Source organism: Vombatus ursinus, unplaced genomic scaffold (assembly GCF_900497805.2).
Source record: "Vombatus ursinus unplaced genomic scaffold, bare-nosed wombat genome assembly UNPS02014909.1, whole genome shotgun sequence".
Lineage (NCBI taxonomy): Eukaryota > Metazoa > Chordata > Mammalia > Diprotodontia > Vombatidae > Vombatus > Vombatus ursinus.
Window position 1 is genome coordinate 6,405,815 of NW_020954687.1, and position 20,548 is coordinate 6,426,362.

Genomic DNA, 20,548 nt, shown 5'->3' on the forward strand with positions numbered 1-20,548 from the left:
AGTAGTAGTAGTAGTAGTAGTAGTAGTAGTAGTAGTAGTAGTAGTAGGATCATTAATAATATACATTTGTTTTATACTGAATGATAAATTTTCACTCACCTACTGATCAAGGCAGCTACTAGGATGGGAATTTTAGGGTTGAGTGGATTAACTGTCCCAGGGCACTGGGGTGAGGGGCAAGACTTTTGGAGGTCTAGTCTGGAAGATGTAGTTTCAGGTGGGAAGATGTGGGACAGCAGGAAGGAAGATAGCATAGGTGTGAGGGATGAAGCACGGTCTGTTTAGGGTAGGCTTTAGAGTAAACCTAATGGTAGAATATCAAATCCTGGTTGGGGAAGGGAGGGCTCCTAAAGTAATGGTTTTCCTTTAAAGTATAGAAAATAACAAAATTTCCATAATTTTTCTTATGCGTAAAGAAAGCCAGTTCAACTAGACTGCTGAGTTTGAGAGGAGAAGAAATGTTTAGAGGCTGGAAATATGCATTGGGGCCAGGTTGTACAGGGCTTTAAAAGCTAAATAGAGGAGTTTATGTTTTATCCTAGATGGCCCAAATCTATTATAGTTAGCATAAACAGTACCTTTCTGAATTCTGCAGTATATCTTCTAACATTTAAAAAGATGTTTCTATATTTTTCCTCATTTATTTATTTAAGAGAGAACTTCATATTCTCAAGCCAAAAAGCCATCAATTCCCCAAATAGGAAATGACTAAAAATTACAAGTTTCACTATTACTGTTTAATATTTTACAAGTACTACCTCATATGTCCTCATACATATTTGTTGCTTTGGGTTATCCATGTGTGCATGTTATAAGTTTCTTAAAATGTATTTAGGAATTATAAAATTACTTAGATTCCTAAGATTTTTAAAAATTCTTATCTGTCACTATCATTTTATCAAATTATTTATTTCTTATTATTGTACTGCTTGTTGCTTTATGAGCAAATTTAAGAATTGCAGAAAAAATTTTGGTTCACTTACATCTAATAAAAGGATGTATGCATAATAGTGGATGGACAATCAAGGAAAAGAGGTCACATAAAGGTTTTTTAAATTTAAAAATATATTTCAAAGTTTGATGTGTTTAGTTGTGAATTGAATATCTGTGAATTGTTTTAATATTTTTAAACCAATAGGGTACTGTTTAGTATTTTGAACGTATGTCTTGTTCAAATATTAGACTGGATTTCTGAAGTTTATTCTAGATTGAATTTTAAAAATAAACAATAATTCCCTTTTGATTTACATAAAATTCCTGTCTATGACTGCAAAGTCTTTTTACCTAGGGAGGGAGGTGGAAAGGGAGAGGAAGGAGAAAAATTTAGAAATCAACATCCTGTAAAAGTGAATGTTGAAAACTATCTTTACGTGTAATTGGGAAAATTGCTATTAAGTAGGGAAAAAATAAAGTCCTACCCTTGAAAAGGAACAAAAATCTGAATTTTTAGATATAATATTAATAATAAAAATATGGCACAAATTACCAATATTGTACTACTTATGAAAATGATCTAGTAGAAATTCCAATTTCTTTAAATTCAGGCTTTTTTAGGGTATAATCACCTCTATTACTTCTTGTTAGGACAAGATCATTCTTTCAAGTCTTGCTATTTGCACACAGCATATACCTAGCATATCTAACACAGTTAATCACAATAATTAATAGCGGTAATAAATGACTTCAGTATGTCAGTGGGACATAAGATAAGGAAACAAAAAAGCATCTGAATTCTTATTAATCCATAAATAATAAGCAAAACAAAATTAATAAGTAAAAAATAAAATTGTTTTAAATAACAAAATTATTAATAAGAAAATTGTTTCTAATAACAAAAGCCTACCAATAATATGAAAGATTCTGTACAAAGACAGTTTAAAAAAAATTTTTTATGGAAATCTAGGAATATCCAAGGGAATGGATATTTTTCTAATGCTTGTAGTTATCTTGAGCAATTATAGTAAAAATGTCAATATTTTCTAATCTGACGGATTTTAAAAACACAGAAGTTGTTTCTTAAAATTAATGTCCTAACAAAATAGAAATGAATATATAAGTGAACAAGAATTTCAAGAATTATGAAAGAAGAAAATGGTGAAAAACTAACACCACTTGATTTAAAAATGTACTGCAAAGCAGTAATTACAAATATTGTTTGGTATTAGAAAAAAATGAAGTTAGAAATCAATTGAGAGGTTAGTAACATTAGCATTTTGATGAGCCCATGCTTTAAAAAATGGGTAATAAAATCATTACACATTTAAAGCTAATTAAATTTATTGAAGAAAAAGAGTTTGCATCTATTCTTGTACCACCTACTAAAATAAACTCTTAAATGCTCAGTGATCTAAATATTTAGTTCTTTAAAAAATCATTTTTAAAAACTTGCAAAAGAAATCATACATTTACCACAGCTGTGGAAGAGAAGGGCATTTTGTAAATCAAACTGATTGAAGAAATCTTTGAAGACAAAATTTGTTGAGTATAGCTAAAGAGGGGAAATATTCTACTGTAACATACAAATCAACTGGGACAAAGTAAAATAATTAAATTTATTGATATACACTAAACCTTGCAACTTTTTACATCTTAAAATTGTACAATATGCTTTCCTTTTGCTGTGATGGCTTATTTCACATGCAGTATGTCTTGAGTTCATAAGATCTTGACCCACATTCTTTAATTCATTGTGAAAACATCCCTTCATTACATTGGATATTATACATACCTTTAACAATCATTTGTCCAAATCTAGCTTGATTATATGCTATAGATTTTCATTGAGGTTTGGAGAAGGCAAATTACAGGCCACTTAAGCAAGTTTACCTCCATCTCTTAACCTTTTACTGTGATATCTGTAACAGTCATTGAAGTGTAGTAGAATTTGGATCCAGGATTTTCTGACTGAAAGTCTAGCATTGGCCAGTATTGTCTTCTCCTTCCTGTGAGAGAAGACAAGAGGGAGCAGTTGAAGATCATCTTTCTGAAAACTGAAATGGAACAGGACAGAGCCTTACTTTGAGGACATCTCTTGCTGGGGGTGAGGGGAGAGACAAGAAAGGAGTAGACATAACTATATTAGTAGTCACTGCTTAGTTTACTTTGTTGGATTTTCATTACTCCTAAGAAAATAGGTTAAGGCTCAGAATATGTTGTCAAGGACATAACTATTGCTGATACTGTTGACATACCAGCCTGTGGTTATGTGAATGTAATTCATCCCTTTGATATATGCTCTATCTAACTCTGAGATTCTGGATCTCCTTTTGCTTTTCTCTGCAGCCTGCAAGCAGGTAAAGAGTCGATAGAGAGATGCTAATGTACTTCTTGGGGCTAGTGGAAGCTTCTGCTGTCTTCTTGTTCTAACCACTCAACTTTGAAGGACTTTAAAAACCGTAAAGGACTTTCCAGCTTGATGAGACTAAACCCTTATATATTAGCTATTTCAGTAGAAATTAAGAAAAAAATGAAAGGTAGTAGAATTCCAAGTAAACCCAAAAGGATACAGAGAACAAAAATAATTACTTTGGATAAACAACTATGTTTCTTCTTCATTATTTATTAACTTATTTGTTTCTACCTTATTAAATGCTAAAGGTTTTAGGAAAAAGTTTATTCCTTATTTTGTACATATTTATTTGCTTTTGCTGGTAGTTTTAAAGTTTATGTAAAATTTTAAAATACCATTAGTTATAACAGGGTCTTAACTTTTTTTCCCTTGTCCTGGACCCCTTTGGCATTTTGGTGAAGTCTGTGATCTCCTCAGAATAATGTTTTTAAATGCATAAAATAAAATAGAATTTCAAAGGAAACCAATTATATTGAAATACAGTTAACAAAATATTAAAACCTCTAAGTTCATAGACTGCTTGAAATTTGCCCACAGAACTTTCGTGCTTCTGTAAACCCCAGGACAAAAACCTCTGCTATAAAAGTGTTTCTTTTTGATATTTCAAATTTAAATTTATTGATTTTCTATTCTTTTTTGAAAGGAAAGAGATGGCATGGTAAATACAAAATAAGGTGTCTTAGGTAAATTGACATATTGCAAGAGGCCAAATAATGGACACTGAAAGTAAGAACTAACAGAATAGTAAGCATCTTTTGATATTTGTAGCTAAGAAATGTTTTGGGAAATAAATTGGAGGAACTAGTAAACTTAGCAAGTACAAAAAATATAGTAACAAAACCTGACCCAGAGAAAGTTGCAGAGTTCAATAAAGGTTGCATATTTGAATAATTTTGAGGAGGAATAAAATAAATAAGTACTAGTTATCAATTTAGTACAGTGAAGGCAAGCAAGAAAACAGAAAAAGTTTTGGTCTCTAAATATGTATGTGTACATATATATATATGGAGAGAGGCAGAGAATAATATTAGAGGGATATACACACAGACATGTACATGCGTGCATGCGTGTGCATGTGAGGCAAGTTAGCCAAATAGTGACTCACTCTCATTTACAAAAATATAGGTTCTTAAATCTGCTTTGAAAATGTCATACTTTTAAATTTTTTTATTATTTTACAATAATAATGCAGTAACTTTGTAGTTTTCTTTTTATTATGTTGTTATTCTTCCTGTCCTTTAATATGAGTGTAAATTAAGTGTTTATTTTTAAACCAGATGGTTACTTATCATTTTTCCATCTGCAGCAGTTTATTCTCTATAGTTGCAAGTTTTTTTTTAGTGCTCAAATTTCTCATTTGTGTATTGGATTAAGTGCTAACAGAGTGAACTAGTTAAGTGCTGGATAAATATTTTAAACCATGTATCACTGAATTAGACATATATAACACATTCTTATAGGGCAAAAATCTGCCCTGTCACACATGTTCAAGTCAGTGGGATTTCTGCATGATTAGTTGGTGATGCAGTTTAGCAAGGGGTTAGTAATATTAAAGAGTAGCACTAATTATACTAGCAGTATTGGTGGAAATATGAAATCTCTTATTACTGTGTATGCTGATTAATATTTTGATAATGTTTTCATAGTGAGTATTGCTCAATAGCATCTGCTTTTCTTACCTTATCTGCTGATTATAGAAGAATCTGATACATGGCTCTGTGTTACTCAGAATACGTACTTTTCTACTTTAAATGAAATGGAGGCAATGTTTTTTAGCTCAAAACATTGTTGGTAATGCCCATAGTCTTTTTCATTTTAAAGTATATATTGGATTTTGTTTCCTAGAAAACAGAGTGATTGTTTGATTTTTATCATAAAGTCATACAGAAATTTAGACCACAATTTGCAAAATATTTGTTCAGTACTTTGAAGACTTAGTCTTTATTTTATGTCTATTCTGTGGGAATCCTAATGAAACTGTAAATCCCAGGGCCATGTAAAAGTTTTGTGAGATGTGTATATGACTGAAATGGATAACTAACTTTTCATAGAGTTCATTCTGCTGTACAAATACTTATACTTATCTTTTTGTGTGTGAGAACATTAATGCTATTGAAATAGCATGTTCACAAAGTAAGATGTTTCATTTACCTTTGGTCATAACAACATTCTCCATTTAGCATTAAAGACATTAATATATCTATCTAGTGATAAAGACTTGTGTTTTTAAGCTTCCAGAATTAGTGCTATTTGAAATAGATTCTTTGAGTACTAATCATTTTAGAATTTTAAGTTTTCTTCTTATCAGTTACCATCAGAATAAAATTCCTACATTAGACCATATGAAATTGTTCACCATGTATCTTGGAACTCAGGACTCAGGTTCTGTTTCCAACTTGTGGTTGCTTTTTCCTCCAACACAATTCTATTTCATACAGCCATCTAGTTCTTTTTTCATAGTAGGAGTTACTAGGAGAGGGAGTCCCTGTAGAAAGTTTTGCTTCACAATCAACTTTTTTCCCATGCATTTTCCCACTTATTGAATATGCCTCCTGGCTGGCATATACTTATAGAAAGGGATCATTTTTATAAACCATTTCACAATATTAGTAAAGGACTTTATTTTCTCAAACCTAATTCACTTTTATGTATCATTATACTTATTCCTTTTTAGAAATGATTTCAAGTAACTACTTCAAAATCAACTAATCCTTAATCCTTTTACAAATGTTTCCCTTTTTTCTAGTTCTTCTTTATTTAATATCCTATCATTTGTACTAAAGAACATTTTCTATTTTCTTTCATGAAAAAACATGCTAGTTATAGTGAAATGAATACAGAACTGAGTCAGGAGACTTAACTTTTAGTTTGCTGTAAACTATATGTGTAGTCTCAGAAAACTGACTTAATTATTTTGGGGCTAATTTTCCTCATCTGTAAAAAAAGAGAGTAATAGCACTGACCTGCCCGGGTTGTTATGAGGATAAAATAAATCAATATTTTAAAACACTTTGCAAATCTTGAAGTGCCATATAAATACTGTTGACGATGATGATGATTATAACAGTGATGCATCTGCTGCGTGCCAGGCCTGTGTTAACCGGCAATACAACAGTAGCCACAACAATAATAGCTTATGTTTGTGTAATGCTTTAAGGTTTGTATCGTGCTTTATGTAAATTATCTCATTTTATCTTCGAAACAACCCTGAGAAGTAGGTGCTATTACTATCACCATTTGTAGATGAGGAAACTGAGGTAGATAGGATAAGTGACTTGTCCAGGGTCACACAGTAAATGTCTGAGGCAGCATTTTAACTCAGTTCTTCCTCACTACCAGTCCATTGTCAGCTGGTGCCAAAAAGCTTTAGAATATAGGTAGTAATGATAATCATAACAACAATAATAATAGCAGCTTGCACTTATTTGGTGTTTTAAGTGTGAGAGTAGGTGCTATGTGAAATTGGCTTGGTTTAAAGTTAGTTTATATGATTTGACATTCTCTAATACTAATATGCACATAGATATATTATTTCATCTCTTTTAAAATTCAGTAAACATTAAGCACCTACTGTGGGCCAGGCACTATGCTGAGTGCTGTGCATGCAAATAAGAAACAGAATGTTAATTCCTGCCCTTAAGGAAGCTGCAATCTAATGGGGGCAGACAATACAAAAAAATAAGCTGTAAAGGGCAGAGGGGAGACCTGGAAGTCCCCACCACAGGGGCATAATTTTCATGGAGTCAAAACCAAGCAGATATAAGAAATTATAAGCAAGATGATTTCAGAAAAACCTGGAAAGACTTACATGAACTGATGCATAGTGAAGTGAACAGAACCAGAGAGCAATGTATACAGTAACAGCAATATTGTTTGATGAAGAATTGTGAAGGACTTAGCTGTTCCCTGTAATACAATGATCCAAGGCAGTTCCTAAGGATTAATGATGAAGCATACTATCTGCCCCCAGAAGAAGGGCTGATATTGATTGAATACATACTAAAGCATGCTATTATTTTTCACTTTCTATTTTTTTATTTGAATTTTCTTGTACAAAATGACCAATATGGAAATGTTTTACAAAATTACACATGTATATTGCTTACCTTCTCAGGGAGGGAGGAGGGAAGATAGGGGAGGGAGGGATAAAATTTGGAATTCAAAACTTTAAATAAAAATGTTTAAAAAAAAAAACCAAACAGAGTGGGAAATGAAGAGTTACTTAGAAAGTTCTGAGCCTTTTAATAAAGGCAGACTTTGGGACTCTGTCCTTGAGTCCTCCAATCATAGAGAAGAGGCATCTTAGGGATCCAGGAAGCTGAGTCACTCTGCATGATGAGATTTCAAGTGATCAGTTTTCTCTTGATTTTTGTTGAATTAAAACCCAAAAGAGATGCTGATAGTATCTATGGAAGTTCCTTCCAACAATACAGATCACAGCCAATTGATTACAGTTGATCCACTCAACATTCTGGAGACTTTTTTCCCCTTCTCCCGACATCAAGATGACACTATACTATGATCACTTTGGTTGTCCACCTATCATCCCTTGTCATGTGACCAGTCTGTCCTCTCTTCCATTATACATTACCTTGATGTTGTAATTTATTACTTTTTTTCTTTGAGTTTCTCATTGATTATACATTGAAGCTCTCTCTTGCCTTTAATATGCTATTAATTTTTAAGTTTTGGAGATTGTTTTATTGTCTGTAGTACAGTAACACTGGTAGGGTGTTAGTATTAAAGATGTGCCTTTGTTTTCAGGGGCAGCTTGGGGATCAATAAAAGAGCTCTGCAATTATCTAAAGGCATTTCATCCTGCTTTTATCATATTTAGTTCAGGACTCAACTTTTGTTATTTTTTGTCCAACTTATTTGTATGGTCTGTACTATATTAAAGCTATAATTCACATTTATATGATTTTAAAATTTTATGAAGTGTTTATTTGCAAAACAATCCAATTATAAAATAATCATAACAATTTACATGTGTAAATTGTGAAATGCCTTAGTATTATATACTATAGTTCTAAAATATGCACAGCTGTTTTCCCATTTGCATTAATTTATCAGAAATACTCAGTAAATGGCTATGAATATAAACCAGAAAAATGGAGACTTGTGTGCAAAATGCTGAGTATTGAGAGCCTTCTTAATGAATGTGTAACTTCTGTAAAGTAATTTCAGATTCCTAAACAAATTGGTAGTAAATATTTGACATGTTTAGAGAGTACTCTAGGGTGAATTTTCAAGGGAGAATTTTCAAGTCCCCTTGAGAATAATTTATATGTCCTAGTTTCCTAAAATCAGAAAAATCCTTAGTGAGCAGTTAAATTAATACTTGAAACATGCTTTGTTGTTATAAGGATAATATCCAAATTAATTTATTACTTTCCTTTAACTAGTATTTCAAATTATTTGTAAATCCTCTTCCTACTTCTTCTGACAAGATATTTGCTATAATTTTTTTTTCTTAGACATTCATAGAGTCTGATCACAAAACAATTGGGTTTGGCAGTTATTTAGGTGGATGTGTGAGAATTAAAAATTTTTTGGTATATACTCTTATTTTACCAAACATTCAGCTAGATAATTTTAATAGAATAATTTTCTTGGTCCTTAGCCATACTTATGCTGGGTAAAGCAATAGTAGGATATTATGAATGAAGGCATGAAGCTATATTTTATGGTTTGTATTTATTAATGGGGATAATTTTGTGCTAATGTTAGCAATGTCAATGTAACTCCAGTTATGGCTATTAATTTACACATCTTTGCTAGATATCAGAGTGAAAATCATCACATACATTGTTTGGAATTAGTGACTAACATAGGTATTATCTTTAAAATAGAAAGGTAAGAGGATAGTGACAATGTCTGGATAATATTTAATGTAGTGGCAAGTACTTTACTAGAATGCTTAGCAAATACTCATTTTCCACTAAGAGTAGGAAGTTAATGCGGATGAGAAGACTGAGCTTTTTCCTATTAACTATGATTTTTAAAGGATACCTATTTGTAACAGTTCACTTATTTGGAAAAATTAGGAAAGGTAGGGGCCTTTGGAAGTTATACTAATCCTTTCAGAATAGCAACTCAGTATAGTAATTGGGCAAGATAATCTATAGAACAGAAAGCATTAATTTAGCTTCCAGAGATGCTTTAATTTAAAACCAAGAGCTAACTTAAGGAATATGTGAATTTGATGCAGTGAATCAGAAATAGAAGTCCAGAGTTACAGCTAATCCTCTGACTTTTCTCTACTTCAAGTGGAGAGAACATAAATAATTTCATGATCTGTAATAGTCACACATTTGAATAGTCACAAGTATTTGAATGCCTCCTAGTGGTGCTTTCTCTAATTATAATGGTGTTTTAAAGAGAATACTTGATAAAGATATATAATAGATTAAAATGCTAAAGCTTCTAACTGCTGTGGCACAAATACAAAAAGCGTTAATGGTATTATCAGCAAATGCAATTAAAATAAAAATACATTGTTTCAGATGCAAAAGAAATTCAAAATCAAGTCACTATATATATTCTAGATAAATGCTGAGCTAAATGATAAAAATATTTCTTCCCATATGTTTATTTAACAAACAATCCACTAAATATTTTACACTTGAACCAAAAAATATTTGTAATAACTCTGATTTCTTTACATGTGTAAGATAGTTTTAAATTTTAATGTATTAAACTTTGTTGATCTCTTTGTAGTAATGACATTTCTATTCTAAAATATCAGATATTAAGTAATTGAATTTCCAGAATAGGTATATACTTTATAAAATTCCATGCTTCGTTTCACATAAATAAGATAGTTTGAACAGTAGACTTGACATCCCAAAGCTAGCACAAGTAAATGATTGGAAATTACTGATTTAATCATTTCATGACATACTTGAAAATAGTGATCTTATATATAAGTAGATAAACCTTTTATACAACAAAAATTAAAGCAATTTTTGACAGAAGTGTAATGATAGGCTATTTGTGGGATAAGGAGGAGATATTCTTTTGTTAAGCATTCAAAAACAATTAATGGCTTGCTACACAAGAAAATAATAATTAAAATTCCGTTTACCTTTAAAGAAGGAGTAATATACTTGCAGCTGTTTTGACATAAAAATAGGATACAAAATGTTAATCTGGAATGAGCAGTTTAGATATGAAATTGTGATATACTTGGCTTCCTGTAGTATAGCTGTCAAGCTTGGGCAGTTTGCTGGTCAATAGTGACATTCTCTGTGTCAGTGAACAGAGTCTCTTGATACCATAACCTGCAGTTCACACATTACTGAAGCTCCAACTGTCGAACAATCAAGTCCCTTGGTATTATTGCAGCTTCCAGATTCTCCTGACTGGCTCATGTTTCATTCTTTGGCAATTTGCCCTAATGATATCCCTCAGGAGCTTTCAGACCTTCTTCTTTTCCATATTTAATCGCACTATATTAATCTGAGTGATGAGCAAACTGTGATGCACACATTTTATTTTTTGTGTGATTTTTACTAAGATACTCATCCGAATATTAATTTTATGTTTGTCATTGAAAATTTTGCCCTTAGTTATATATTTTAAGTGGATAAAGCTGTCCAAGATTTACTAGAAAACTGATTATTTCTGTATTTTATAAAGACGTGTCTAAAATACATATTGCCCTTAGATTTGTGATGGTAAATATGATCATTTAATTTTCTTCATAGAGTTAACTAATATTGAACATTGCTTTATATTTATTATACTTAGTTTATGATTTTTAGTATTCATAGAAAACTTTGAACTTGACAGTTTGATTTTAAAACAAGTTATTCATTGTCATCCTTTTAAAAAAATTTTAGTTAACTGCTTGCCTTCATGGATCAGCTGCACTGTTATATCCAATGTACTGGCAACATATATATATCCCAGTGCTTCCGCCACATCTGCTGGACTACTGCTGGTAAGTTAGGTGAATGTATCTTTATATTTTGCACTATGTAAAAGCCTTATATTTTTGAGTGTCTCAGATATTTGTAGAGTATGCATTCCTATGTATTGTGTTTACAAGAGGTTCATTAATGATTTACACTTAGAAAAAAGGTTTAGACATTTAATTTTATAGTAACATATATAAAATAATGTTTCCCTACCAGGACATAGTTATTATTTCCACTGCCCACCCATCAAAGGAGACAGGGAGGATTTAGGCCTAGCCTGTGTTTCACAATGGACCTGGAATAACCAGTTCTGGCTATAGGATACCAGTGGAAGGCTGGGCCATCTCCAGTTGTCCTGATCTATATCTGCCCACTGGACCCAGATGGCTCCAGAAGAGAAACTGAGGCTGGTGACTTTGCACAGCCCCCCCCTCACTTAAATCCAATTCACTTGCAAGTCCTGATATCATTTTCCTGATGTGATGGTCCTCTTCAAGAATTAAGGACAAACCACACAGTCACAGCAAATGAAAGACAGTAATTATATGGGCATAACATTCAGTCCTACAATCAGTCCTGAAGATGTAGTAGAGAAGATTATTCCCAATTAGAGTTAGCTTCCAGACTATGAACTCTTAAATAAGTGTTGTGGATTGGAAAGGTAAAAAGAGGATGATCTAGGAAATTGTGCAGGTTGGGAACCTTGAGGTATTCTAGCCTAACCCCTTCATTTTTTATTGAGGAAACTGAGACCCATAAAGGTTAAAATGTTTCTTCAAGTTCTTAGGGCCCCTGTTCAATTTTGAAATACCTGGGAATTGCCTAGAATTCCAGGAGTTATTTCAAGACTATTTTGAACACATGTTCTTTTACAGCCTTCACCCTGAACATAAGACTTGAGTATTATCTTTATAGCATCTTTACTTTTCATAGGTACACCTTGAAACTGTACCTATGAAGTACCTGTACCAAAAGAGTCTGGTAGTTGATTTTTTAAACTATTTTTTAAAACAAACAACAGAAATTTACAATTTGCTCTTTAACCTGTTAAAATTATGTTTATTGGTTATAAAAAATAGTTTAAAAAGTAAGGGCAGAGACTTCATTTTTGATCTTAGGACTTTTATCTTTATAGAAAAGATACTTAAAATGACTTCATCTTCTTACATGATGTTGGATGATTTTTCTGTTGAATTAACTTCTCTGATTAGTTGTATCAATAGTTATTCTCAAGGGAAACAGATCGTGTGTGTAGCATAACATTCAGGAGAAATACTTTGTTACCAAAATACTGCAGCCAAACCAAGGTTAAGAGGTTTGAGCAGAAGCTTTCCGCAGCTGTACCTCCATGAGTACATGGACGTACAAGGCCCTGTAATGGTGCCCAATGACCTACCAATGCTGTACTGCTTTTTTTCATCAATGTGAAAAATAGAGGCAGTTGGCAGGGCATTTCTGGCATCCTCTTAGAATTAGCAATTGACCACTGTGTCACAGGTTAACAACTTTGTGAATAGTCATATAGCTAATTAGCAGTAAAGCCAGATCTAGAAACAGCCTTCTTTTAACTTTTAACACAGAGCTCTTCTCATTATTTTGTAAACTAACTTCACATCTGCAAGAGTATAAAAGTCTTTTTTGTAATAAAGAATTTACCTTTATAAAATATTTTTGTCACTCAAAGAGACTCATATTGACTTGCATTTAATAGATGTTTAGTAACTATTTGTTAATTGGGCTTTATTTAAATATTCAACTTTTTAAAAAGCCTTTTTTACATAGTGTAGTTTACTAAAAACATACCTCCAAGAACATAATTCTAATACATGAACAGACCTTAGTACTTAGAGTAATAGATAACAAAAGCTAACCTCAGTATCACATTAAATGTTCTACATAAATGCTCTAAACTCTTAAGAGGTAATATAATAATTCTCTGATTTAGACAATTCCCTGAACAGTTACAAACTTAGAGAATTTCTAAATTAAAGTACAAAAAACATTTCTACTGATAGCCTTCCTCTAAAAAAAAAATCTGAGGGTTCTTTGTCTTTTCTAGTGCTACTATCCTTTCCTGTCGTAATTGATTATTTTAAGCCCAGTTTTTTAGTAGCCTGATTTTTCCTGCCACTGATGACCGTGAAAGGTAGCATTAGATTTATTACCAACCTTTAAATCTTACTACCATTCTATACCTTCTTACTTAAAGTCTCCTAGAATGATGATGATGATGATGATGGTAGCTAACATTTATATATCACTTACTGTGTGCCAGATACTGTGTTAAGCACTTTGCAATTATTATCTCGTTTAATTCTCACAACAACTCTGGGAGGTAGGTGCTATTATTATTCCCATTTTATAGATGAGGAAACCAAGACAGAGGGTCCAAGGAAACCAAGACTTGCCCAGGGTCAGACAGCTTGTAAGTGTCTAAAGTCTAATTTGAACTAAGATCTTCCTGACCTCAGATCTGGGGCTCTATAGCACCTAGCTACCTAGAAGAATCACTTTAAGCCCTGACTTCATGCCAGACGGCCTTCCTAATTGGGGGCTTAAAGAAGTCAATGAACCTTGAGGTATCATTGAATCCAAATATAGCCCTAGTATACTCAGAGTTTTGATAGCAGTCCATGCTCTAGGCTGTCTAAGATTTTGGCTCAGTTTTTTTTTCTTTGTTTTAATCAGTCAAGATCTGTCTTCTCAACCTCCTTGTTACTCCTCAAATTGAGAACACAAGAAAAACAAAACATATTACAAATATATAGTCAATCAAAATAAATTTCTCCATTGGCCATGTACAAAAACATTTTCTCATTCTGCACTCTGAGTCTTTCCTCTCTATCAGGAGGTAGATGGCATGTTCCACCATGTGTCCTCTGGAATCCTGGTGGGTCATGACTCTTAAGGATTCAGAACAATAGTATTCCATCTCATTTATGTACCATGACTTAGTCATCCATTTCCCAGTTTCTGAGCACCCCTCAGATTCCCATTCTTTGCCACCTCAAAAACAACTATAAATATATTTTTATTTTTATTGTGTGGTATTGTTACATCCTTAGAGTTTGTTTTGCTTATGACTCATCTCTTCCTTAATCTAACCTCCCTCTAATTCTCCATTCCCCTCTTTTCCCCTTTCCCTCTTATTTCCCTTGGAGGGGAAATATCAATCTGTATCCAACTCTGTGTGTGTGTGTGTCTTTGTGCTCATGCACAAACGTGCATGTCTTCCCTCCTTGTGACCAGCTCATCTGAAAGTGAGGCTCAATGTTCTTGTCTTAATTCTTTTCATAGGAAGGTAGAGACAGTGTGCTACAGAGAAAAAGTGCTAAACTTGGAGTCAGAAGAGACGTAGGCCAAATTAGGCCTCATAACCATAGGTAGATTAACCTGTCTGAGGCAGAGTTTCCTAATTAGTAAAATAGGGGCGTGGGGGCATACTACTTGCACATACTTCACAGTGTGTTGTGAAGATAAAGTGAAAATGTCCTTGGTTACTGAGGAACCGTGGACCCCATTTATTGGTAATTGCTAGTTTTGCTAATAAATCAACCCTGCTTAGAACTTTATTGTTTCAGTTTCTCTTATTTGCAGTTTTCTGTCACGACACTAAAAAAGTTCATTGTAGCAGCGTAAGTATTCTTTCTGATTATACTAATTTGATCAGAACCCTCCTGCAATTACTGTGAGAATTCTACTCCTAAGTAATAAGATCTTTTCCTCAGACCTCTGAGGTATTAGCATATAAAATGATGGTGCCATCTTTACATTATTCCAAGTAGCCATCACCATAGTGTATCAGGACAAAATTATTTACCCTACAGGGGTAGAAACAATACAACCAGCACCCTTCTTCCAATGACAAATTCTTTTAAAATGACAGTATTGTAAGCTAGTGAATGGTTTGAGATTTTCTAGATACTTTTGCCTTACCAAAGGCTACCTCCTTTTCTGAGGTGATGTGACTCTAGGAAATTAGAAAAGTGACCATATATCTCAACTTCTTGTTCTTGAAGAGATAATAGTTTTCTATTCTATTCTCCACATGATTCTGTTTGGACTGTACTATGGCCATCCAACTGGTTGCCCTCCATCTGCAGGAAGATAAACTAGTCTCTATTATTCAGAGCATAGTGTTTTAAAAAAATAAGATAATATAAATTATGTTATAAATCACACCAAAAAAATAGACTGTTAATGGGATTGTATTCTACCTGGGTGGTCTGCTTGTAAGAATCCATCTTCCTTAAAAATGAAATATACCCATCACCCAATTTTGCTGTTCACATAGTAATTATATTTGAATAAAGATTAATTGCTACCAAAAAGCCCTCAAAAGCAGTCACATAATGCCTTCTGTATTCAATCTTGGCAAATAACTTCATTGAAAGAAAAGTGCAGGACAGTTTTGCATATTGATGATAAAGCATCTGTTTTACCAAGGATATCCTTCTGACTTATTAACACTATAATCTAATTAGGAAATTCCAGCTAGGGTTGCAAAATTACTTTTTATGTGATTTAGTCAATTTCACATTAGGATGTACACAATCCTCTTCGTGAGAAAGAAATAATTATTTTTCAATTAACTTTATGTTCTGCAAAACATGGTAATTATTTTAGAAAATGATGCTCTGGATTAATTATGGTTATAGTACTAATATGCATGTGTTTTGAATTTTGTGAGAAATTAGTGAGAAAAACATGTAGAGGCACCCAGTAATATTATTATTGATGTTTTCATGATATTTTCCTTTACCAGGTTTAGTTTTCAGGGCTTATGACCTATTCAGGAAGTCTCTGTAGATTTTTTTTAATTAGCCAATTGCTAGGCCTTTATTGTTAATACTTTCAAAAGAAACATAGTTGTTTCTAATGGAAGTTCAGTTTCTTAAAATAAAAATTGCTAAGTAATATTGTCTTTCTTTTTATTAATTGTGCCTCAACAGTAGGCACTTAAGATTTATTGGACTGGACAGTGCAACCAGGGATAACTATGTTGTAAAATCCAGTAGTAGTAGTTTATATCTCAAAGATGTCAATAGGATACGTGACTTGCAAGACAAAGCTAATAAATGAGTAGTATTTCTGTACTGTTGGCATTGCTAGGCTGAATGCTATCAGAGGAAGTGAATATATTCCTACACTGGCACTTGTATGAGAAATCCTCATTTATATAGTGTTTCTTTGACATGCATTGTCTCACAACAATTCTATGACTTCAATAGTATGCATATTACCGATCTGTATTTTATTGTTGAAGAAACTGAGACTCAGAAGTTAAATAACTTCCCAGGGTCATTAAGAATTGAAACAGGGGCTTGAACCCAGATCTTTTGGCTCTGTGATGAGTTTTCTTTCCATTACTGTATAATTTATATAAAATTAAAACATTTGCATTTCCACAAAGATAATGGGATTAGAGTATTAATGTCAATGGTTTCTAGTTACTAGTTGCTAGAACCAAAACTGTAGAGGTTCAGAGCTTCTTACATGATATATTATTTGGGTATTTAACCTGCAATGTTTCTGCTTATTGGATTTGAAATCACTAAGTAATTAAAAGAGTATATACACAAATATTATATTCCTAACACTTCTCCAACCTCGGAGGCCCCAATGAAAAAGTCACTGTGCTTATAGTCAAAGTGCTTACAATGTTTCTGAGTCCTGATATTGCCTAGTCTTCATGACTTTGGGCAAGTCATTTGACCTAAACCTAAGATTGTCATAGGTAATATGGAAATGATGCTATTTGTAGAATGAAAAGCCTTTTATGGAAGATGGTGACTCATATTATATCCCTAATATTTAGCATACTCCTTTGCATAGAAGGTGCTTAATAGGTACTGTTTTTTTTATACTATTATATTCATAGGGTTTGTGTACAGAAAGCACTTTATAAACTGACATTTGTCATTTAGTCATTATTCAGTCATGTCCAACTCTTTGTGACCCCATTTGTGATTTTTTTGACAAAGAAACTAGAGTGGCTTACCATTTCCTTCTCCAGCTTATTTTACACATGAAGAACTGAGGCAAACAGGGTTAAATGATTTGCCATGGGATACGTAGCTAGTAAGTGTCTGAGGCCAGATTTGAACTCAGGAAGAAGAGTCTTTTTTGACTCCAGGCCTGACACTTTATCCACTGAGCCACCTAGCTATCTAAAACTAATATTAGAGTTAATTAAATGTAACCTATTGTTATTGTTATTATTATTGATTAATTTTTGTCAACTCATTTCAGTTTTCAATGATGTTTCATCCGTCTTAAATTGGACAATGAGAGTAATTGGTTTCCTATGTCAGCAGATTCAGCTCAACATTCATTAGGTGTTTATAACAGTATGCCTAGACACGTGGGATAAAAAGATGAAGACAAAACAGTCTCTGCCCTCAGGAGATTACGTTGTCCTAGAAGATTATGAAAGATATTTAGACAAAATGCACAGAGAGTATTATAATAATATTGACAACATTTGTTATTGTTTGGTGAGGTTATCCATCTCACAGGGAAATTTGGCACTTTCATGGTGATATGTAGGTAATGTATATTTTTCATCTTCATATTTTTTCTAAGCAGTGAGGAGGAAGTAGGAGTGTCCTGAATCACTGAAGATCATGGAATTTTGTCTATCTTGCTTTGTGGAAATTGTTTAAATGTGGTCCCAGAAAGTAAAAAATGCTCATCTTTTATACTTTATCCCCTTTCCTGTATAGTTCCAGATAACAATATTAATTTGAGAACTGAGGCTAGAAAGATTACCAGGTATTTCTATTTAAAGCAGAAGAAGATTGATACATATTCATACCTATTATTCCCTGCTGGATTCAGAGTATTCCATTAGGGCACTGTCAAGAATGTCAGCAACAACATGGGGTCCTTCAATTTGCTTTCATTTTTTTAAAAATTGTAGCATAATTTATTTTTGTCATTTTCATTTCTCAATCTATCCCTTTCTTTTTCCCTCCCAGTAAAGCAACCCCTTATAGCACAGACTTAAAAAAGAGGGAAGGGAAACTTCTAGAAAATAGCATGTTGAAAATGTTTAACATTATATGTGGCATTCTACACCCTTGGTCCCGTTTCTGTGAAGAAGAAGCCCTCAACTTTCGGGGGTATATTTTAACCAAGGAAAGCATCCTCAACATTTATCTATGCCAAATGATCTTTTGCATGAAAAATAAAGGGAAAAAGCAAAGATAAGCTAGGTCAAGACAATTTAGAGACTTAGTTCAGTATTAATAATTTCCAGTTTTGTTGACTCTAACACGTGGGTTAGAGAGTTGAGTTCATTTTCCCAAAGCTTGTTTTCTTTAGATTGCTTGGTCAACAAGCATCTATTAAAAGGTTAGTAATGTGCTGGGTACCATGCTAAGCATAGGGAATATAAGGAAAGGCAAAAAACAGTCCCTGCCCTCATAAGATTCTGTTGGGAGAGACAACTCACAAATAGTAGATATGTACAAGACACATACTGAGTAGTTGGAGGATAATCTAAGAAAAGAAGGTTCTAGCAGTTGTGACATGGGGTAAAGATCTGGAGAAAACAGGCTAGATAGAGTTTGGGAAGCTACTTTATTTTAACAATGAAAATTATTTTAGGAATGATTGTGTAAATTGTTTGAGAAAAGGAAAACTTCACTCCCCCACCCCATTTTGAATGAAGGTTTACACTGAACAGTATTTAAGAATTCTTTGAAATATACTTGTCAATAATTATTTTGTAAATAAGATTTCTTTGCATTTGTTACAGTCTATGTGTAAAAACCTATCCATTCTCAAATAGGCATACTATATAATGTATACAAGGTATTGTTTTTAAAATATAAAGTTAAAAGTTTCATTTTTGTCTTTGATCCTCTCTGTTAGAGTTTAGGGCAACATTAATTAAACTCATGAAGAAGAAAACTTAGCCAGAGTGACTTCCCCTGCCCAGATGACTTGAGGCTGCTGAGTCTCATGATCAAGCCAAGTTCTCAGTGGAACGAGCTGAAGATTTCCTAGCTCACCTCCTCATTAAATTTTCACCAATCAGGGTCAAATTTCAGTTGTCATGGGAGTTCCCTATCAGAAGGAACACACCTAATTTAAAGTGTTTCAGAGTCTCCCTTGATATTTTTGGTTATAGAGAGAAACCAATGACCATCAATTTATTGATTATTGGCTATCCTAATTAGTAAATTGATTATTAATACCTGGGGGAAAGTTTCATTTTTGTATTTGATATTAAGTATTGGTGCTTTATATTTAATTTAAGACTAAGCTTATGCCCACTAGCATGATTATTTCAAGCATTTTTTAAAAACATCCAAATAATTTTCCACCACAAAAATAACACTGATATCAAGAGAAAGCCTGAGATAAAATAATTTAAAAGCTAGAAGGAGGGGAGAGATTATAGTAGCAGAGATGAAATAATGATAACAGATAGAAAGCAATAGAAACAATTAAAATAAGACAGTGGTTCTGTTGTCTTATTGGAGCAGATAACTTCCTCTATCATGGCAGATCATAATGTACCCACACCATCATTAATAAGAGTAAACACTTATTAATCATACTTTACATTTGTATAGAACTTTCTAATTTACAAAGTGCCTCAGGGGAAGTGGTGGTAAGGGAAATATGCATATTTTAAAAATACATTCTTATATCTATGGAGTTAGAATTAAATTTAATAGAAAATGTTAAAAAAAAGAAAATTATAATTGTCAGTTAATTGGTCTATGATAATGTGCATTGTACAGAAAATTATTCTTGGGCTATGATAATAGACATTTTATAGAAAATAATTCAACTCAGGTTTTGGCCCAGTGATGATATTTGCAGGTAAAATTTTCACTTTTTAAAAATGTAGTGTTCACAATGGAATGCTCGCTTTTCCTTCATGTGTTTCCTAAAAACTTTGGTTTAATGAATCCTACTTAATAGAGCTTGACTTTGTTTTATTGACATTTTAAGATGATTTTGAGTGTATGTGAAACATAAAAGAACATTTTAATAAATGTTTCTACAGTTTCTTAGTTACTTATACTATAGTTTGAGTTTTAATATAGTATGTATGTGTATATTTCAATTTAGTGCCCCAATGCCATACCTGATTGGAGTTCACTCTAGCCTCATAGAGGTAAGTATTTTTTTCAGACTTAAACTACATCCTGAAAATCATAGTCATAATGATTTATTTTCTTGAAAAAAAAACTTCAGTTAGTTTTGAAATAGTTTCAGCTCCTGTATTTGAAGTGTTTGCGTAGTAATTTTTGTGATG

General features: G+C 32.7%; 1 protein-coding gene across 4 annotated transcripts in view; it reads left to right on the top strand.

Moving 5' to 3' along the window:
* Positions 1-20,548, top strand: part of DENND1B (DENN domain containing 1B) — a 390,124-nt gene that overhangs the window by 232,919 nt on the left and 136,657 nt on the right. For 3 of the 4 annotated variants that reach the window (XM_027843462.1, XM_027843459.1, XM_027843460.1), the window contains exons 10-11: positions 11,194-11,294; positions 20,362-20,407. The exons of the other annotated variant lie outside the window; for it this stretch is intronic. In XM_027843462.1, coding sequence (XP_027699263.1) covers positions 11,194-11,294; positions 20,362-20,407 — 147 coding nt within the window. The remainder of the gene's footprint in view (positions 1-11,193; positions 11,295-20,361; positions 20,408-20,548) is intronic. 4 annotated transcript variants of the gene reach the window in all.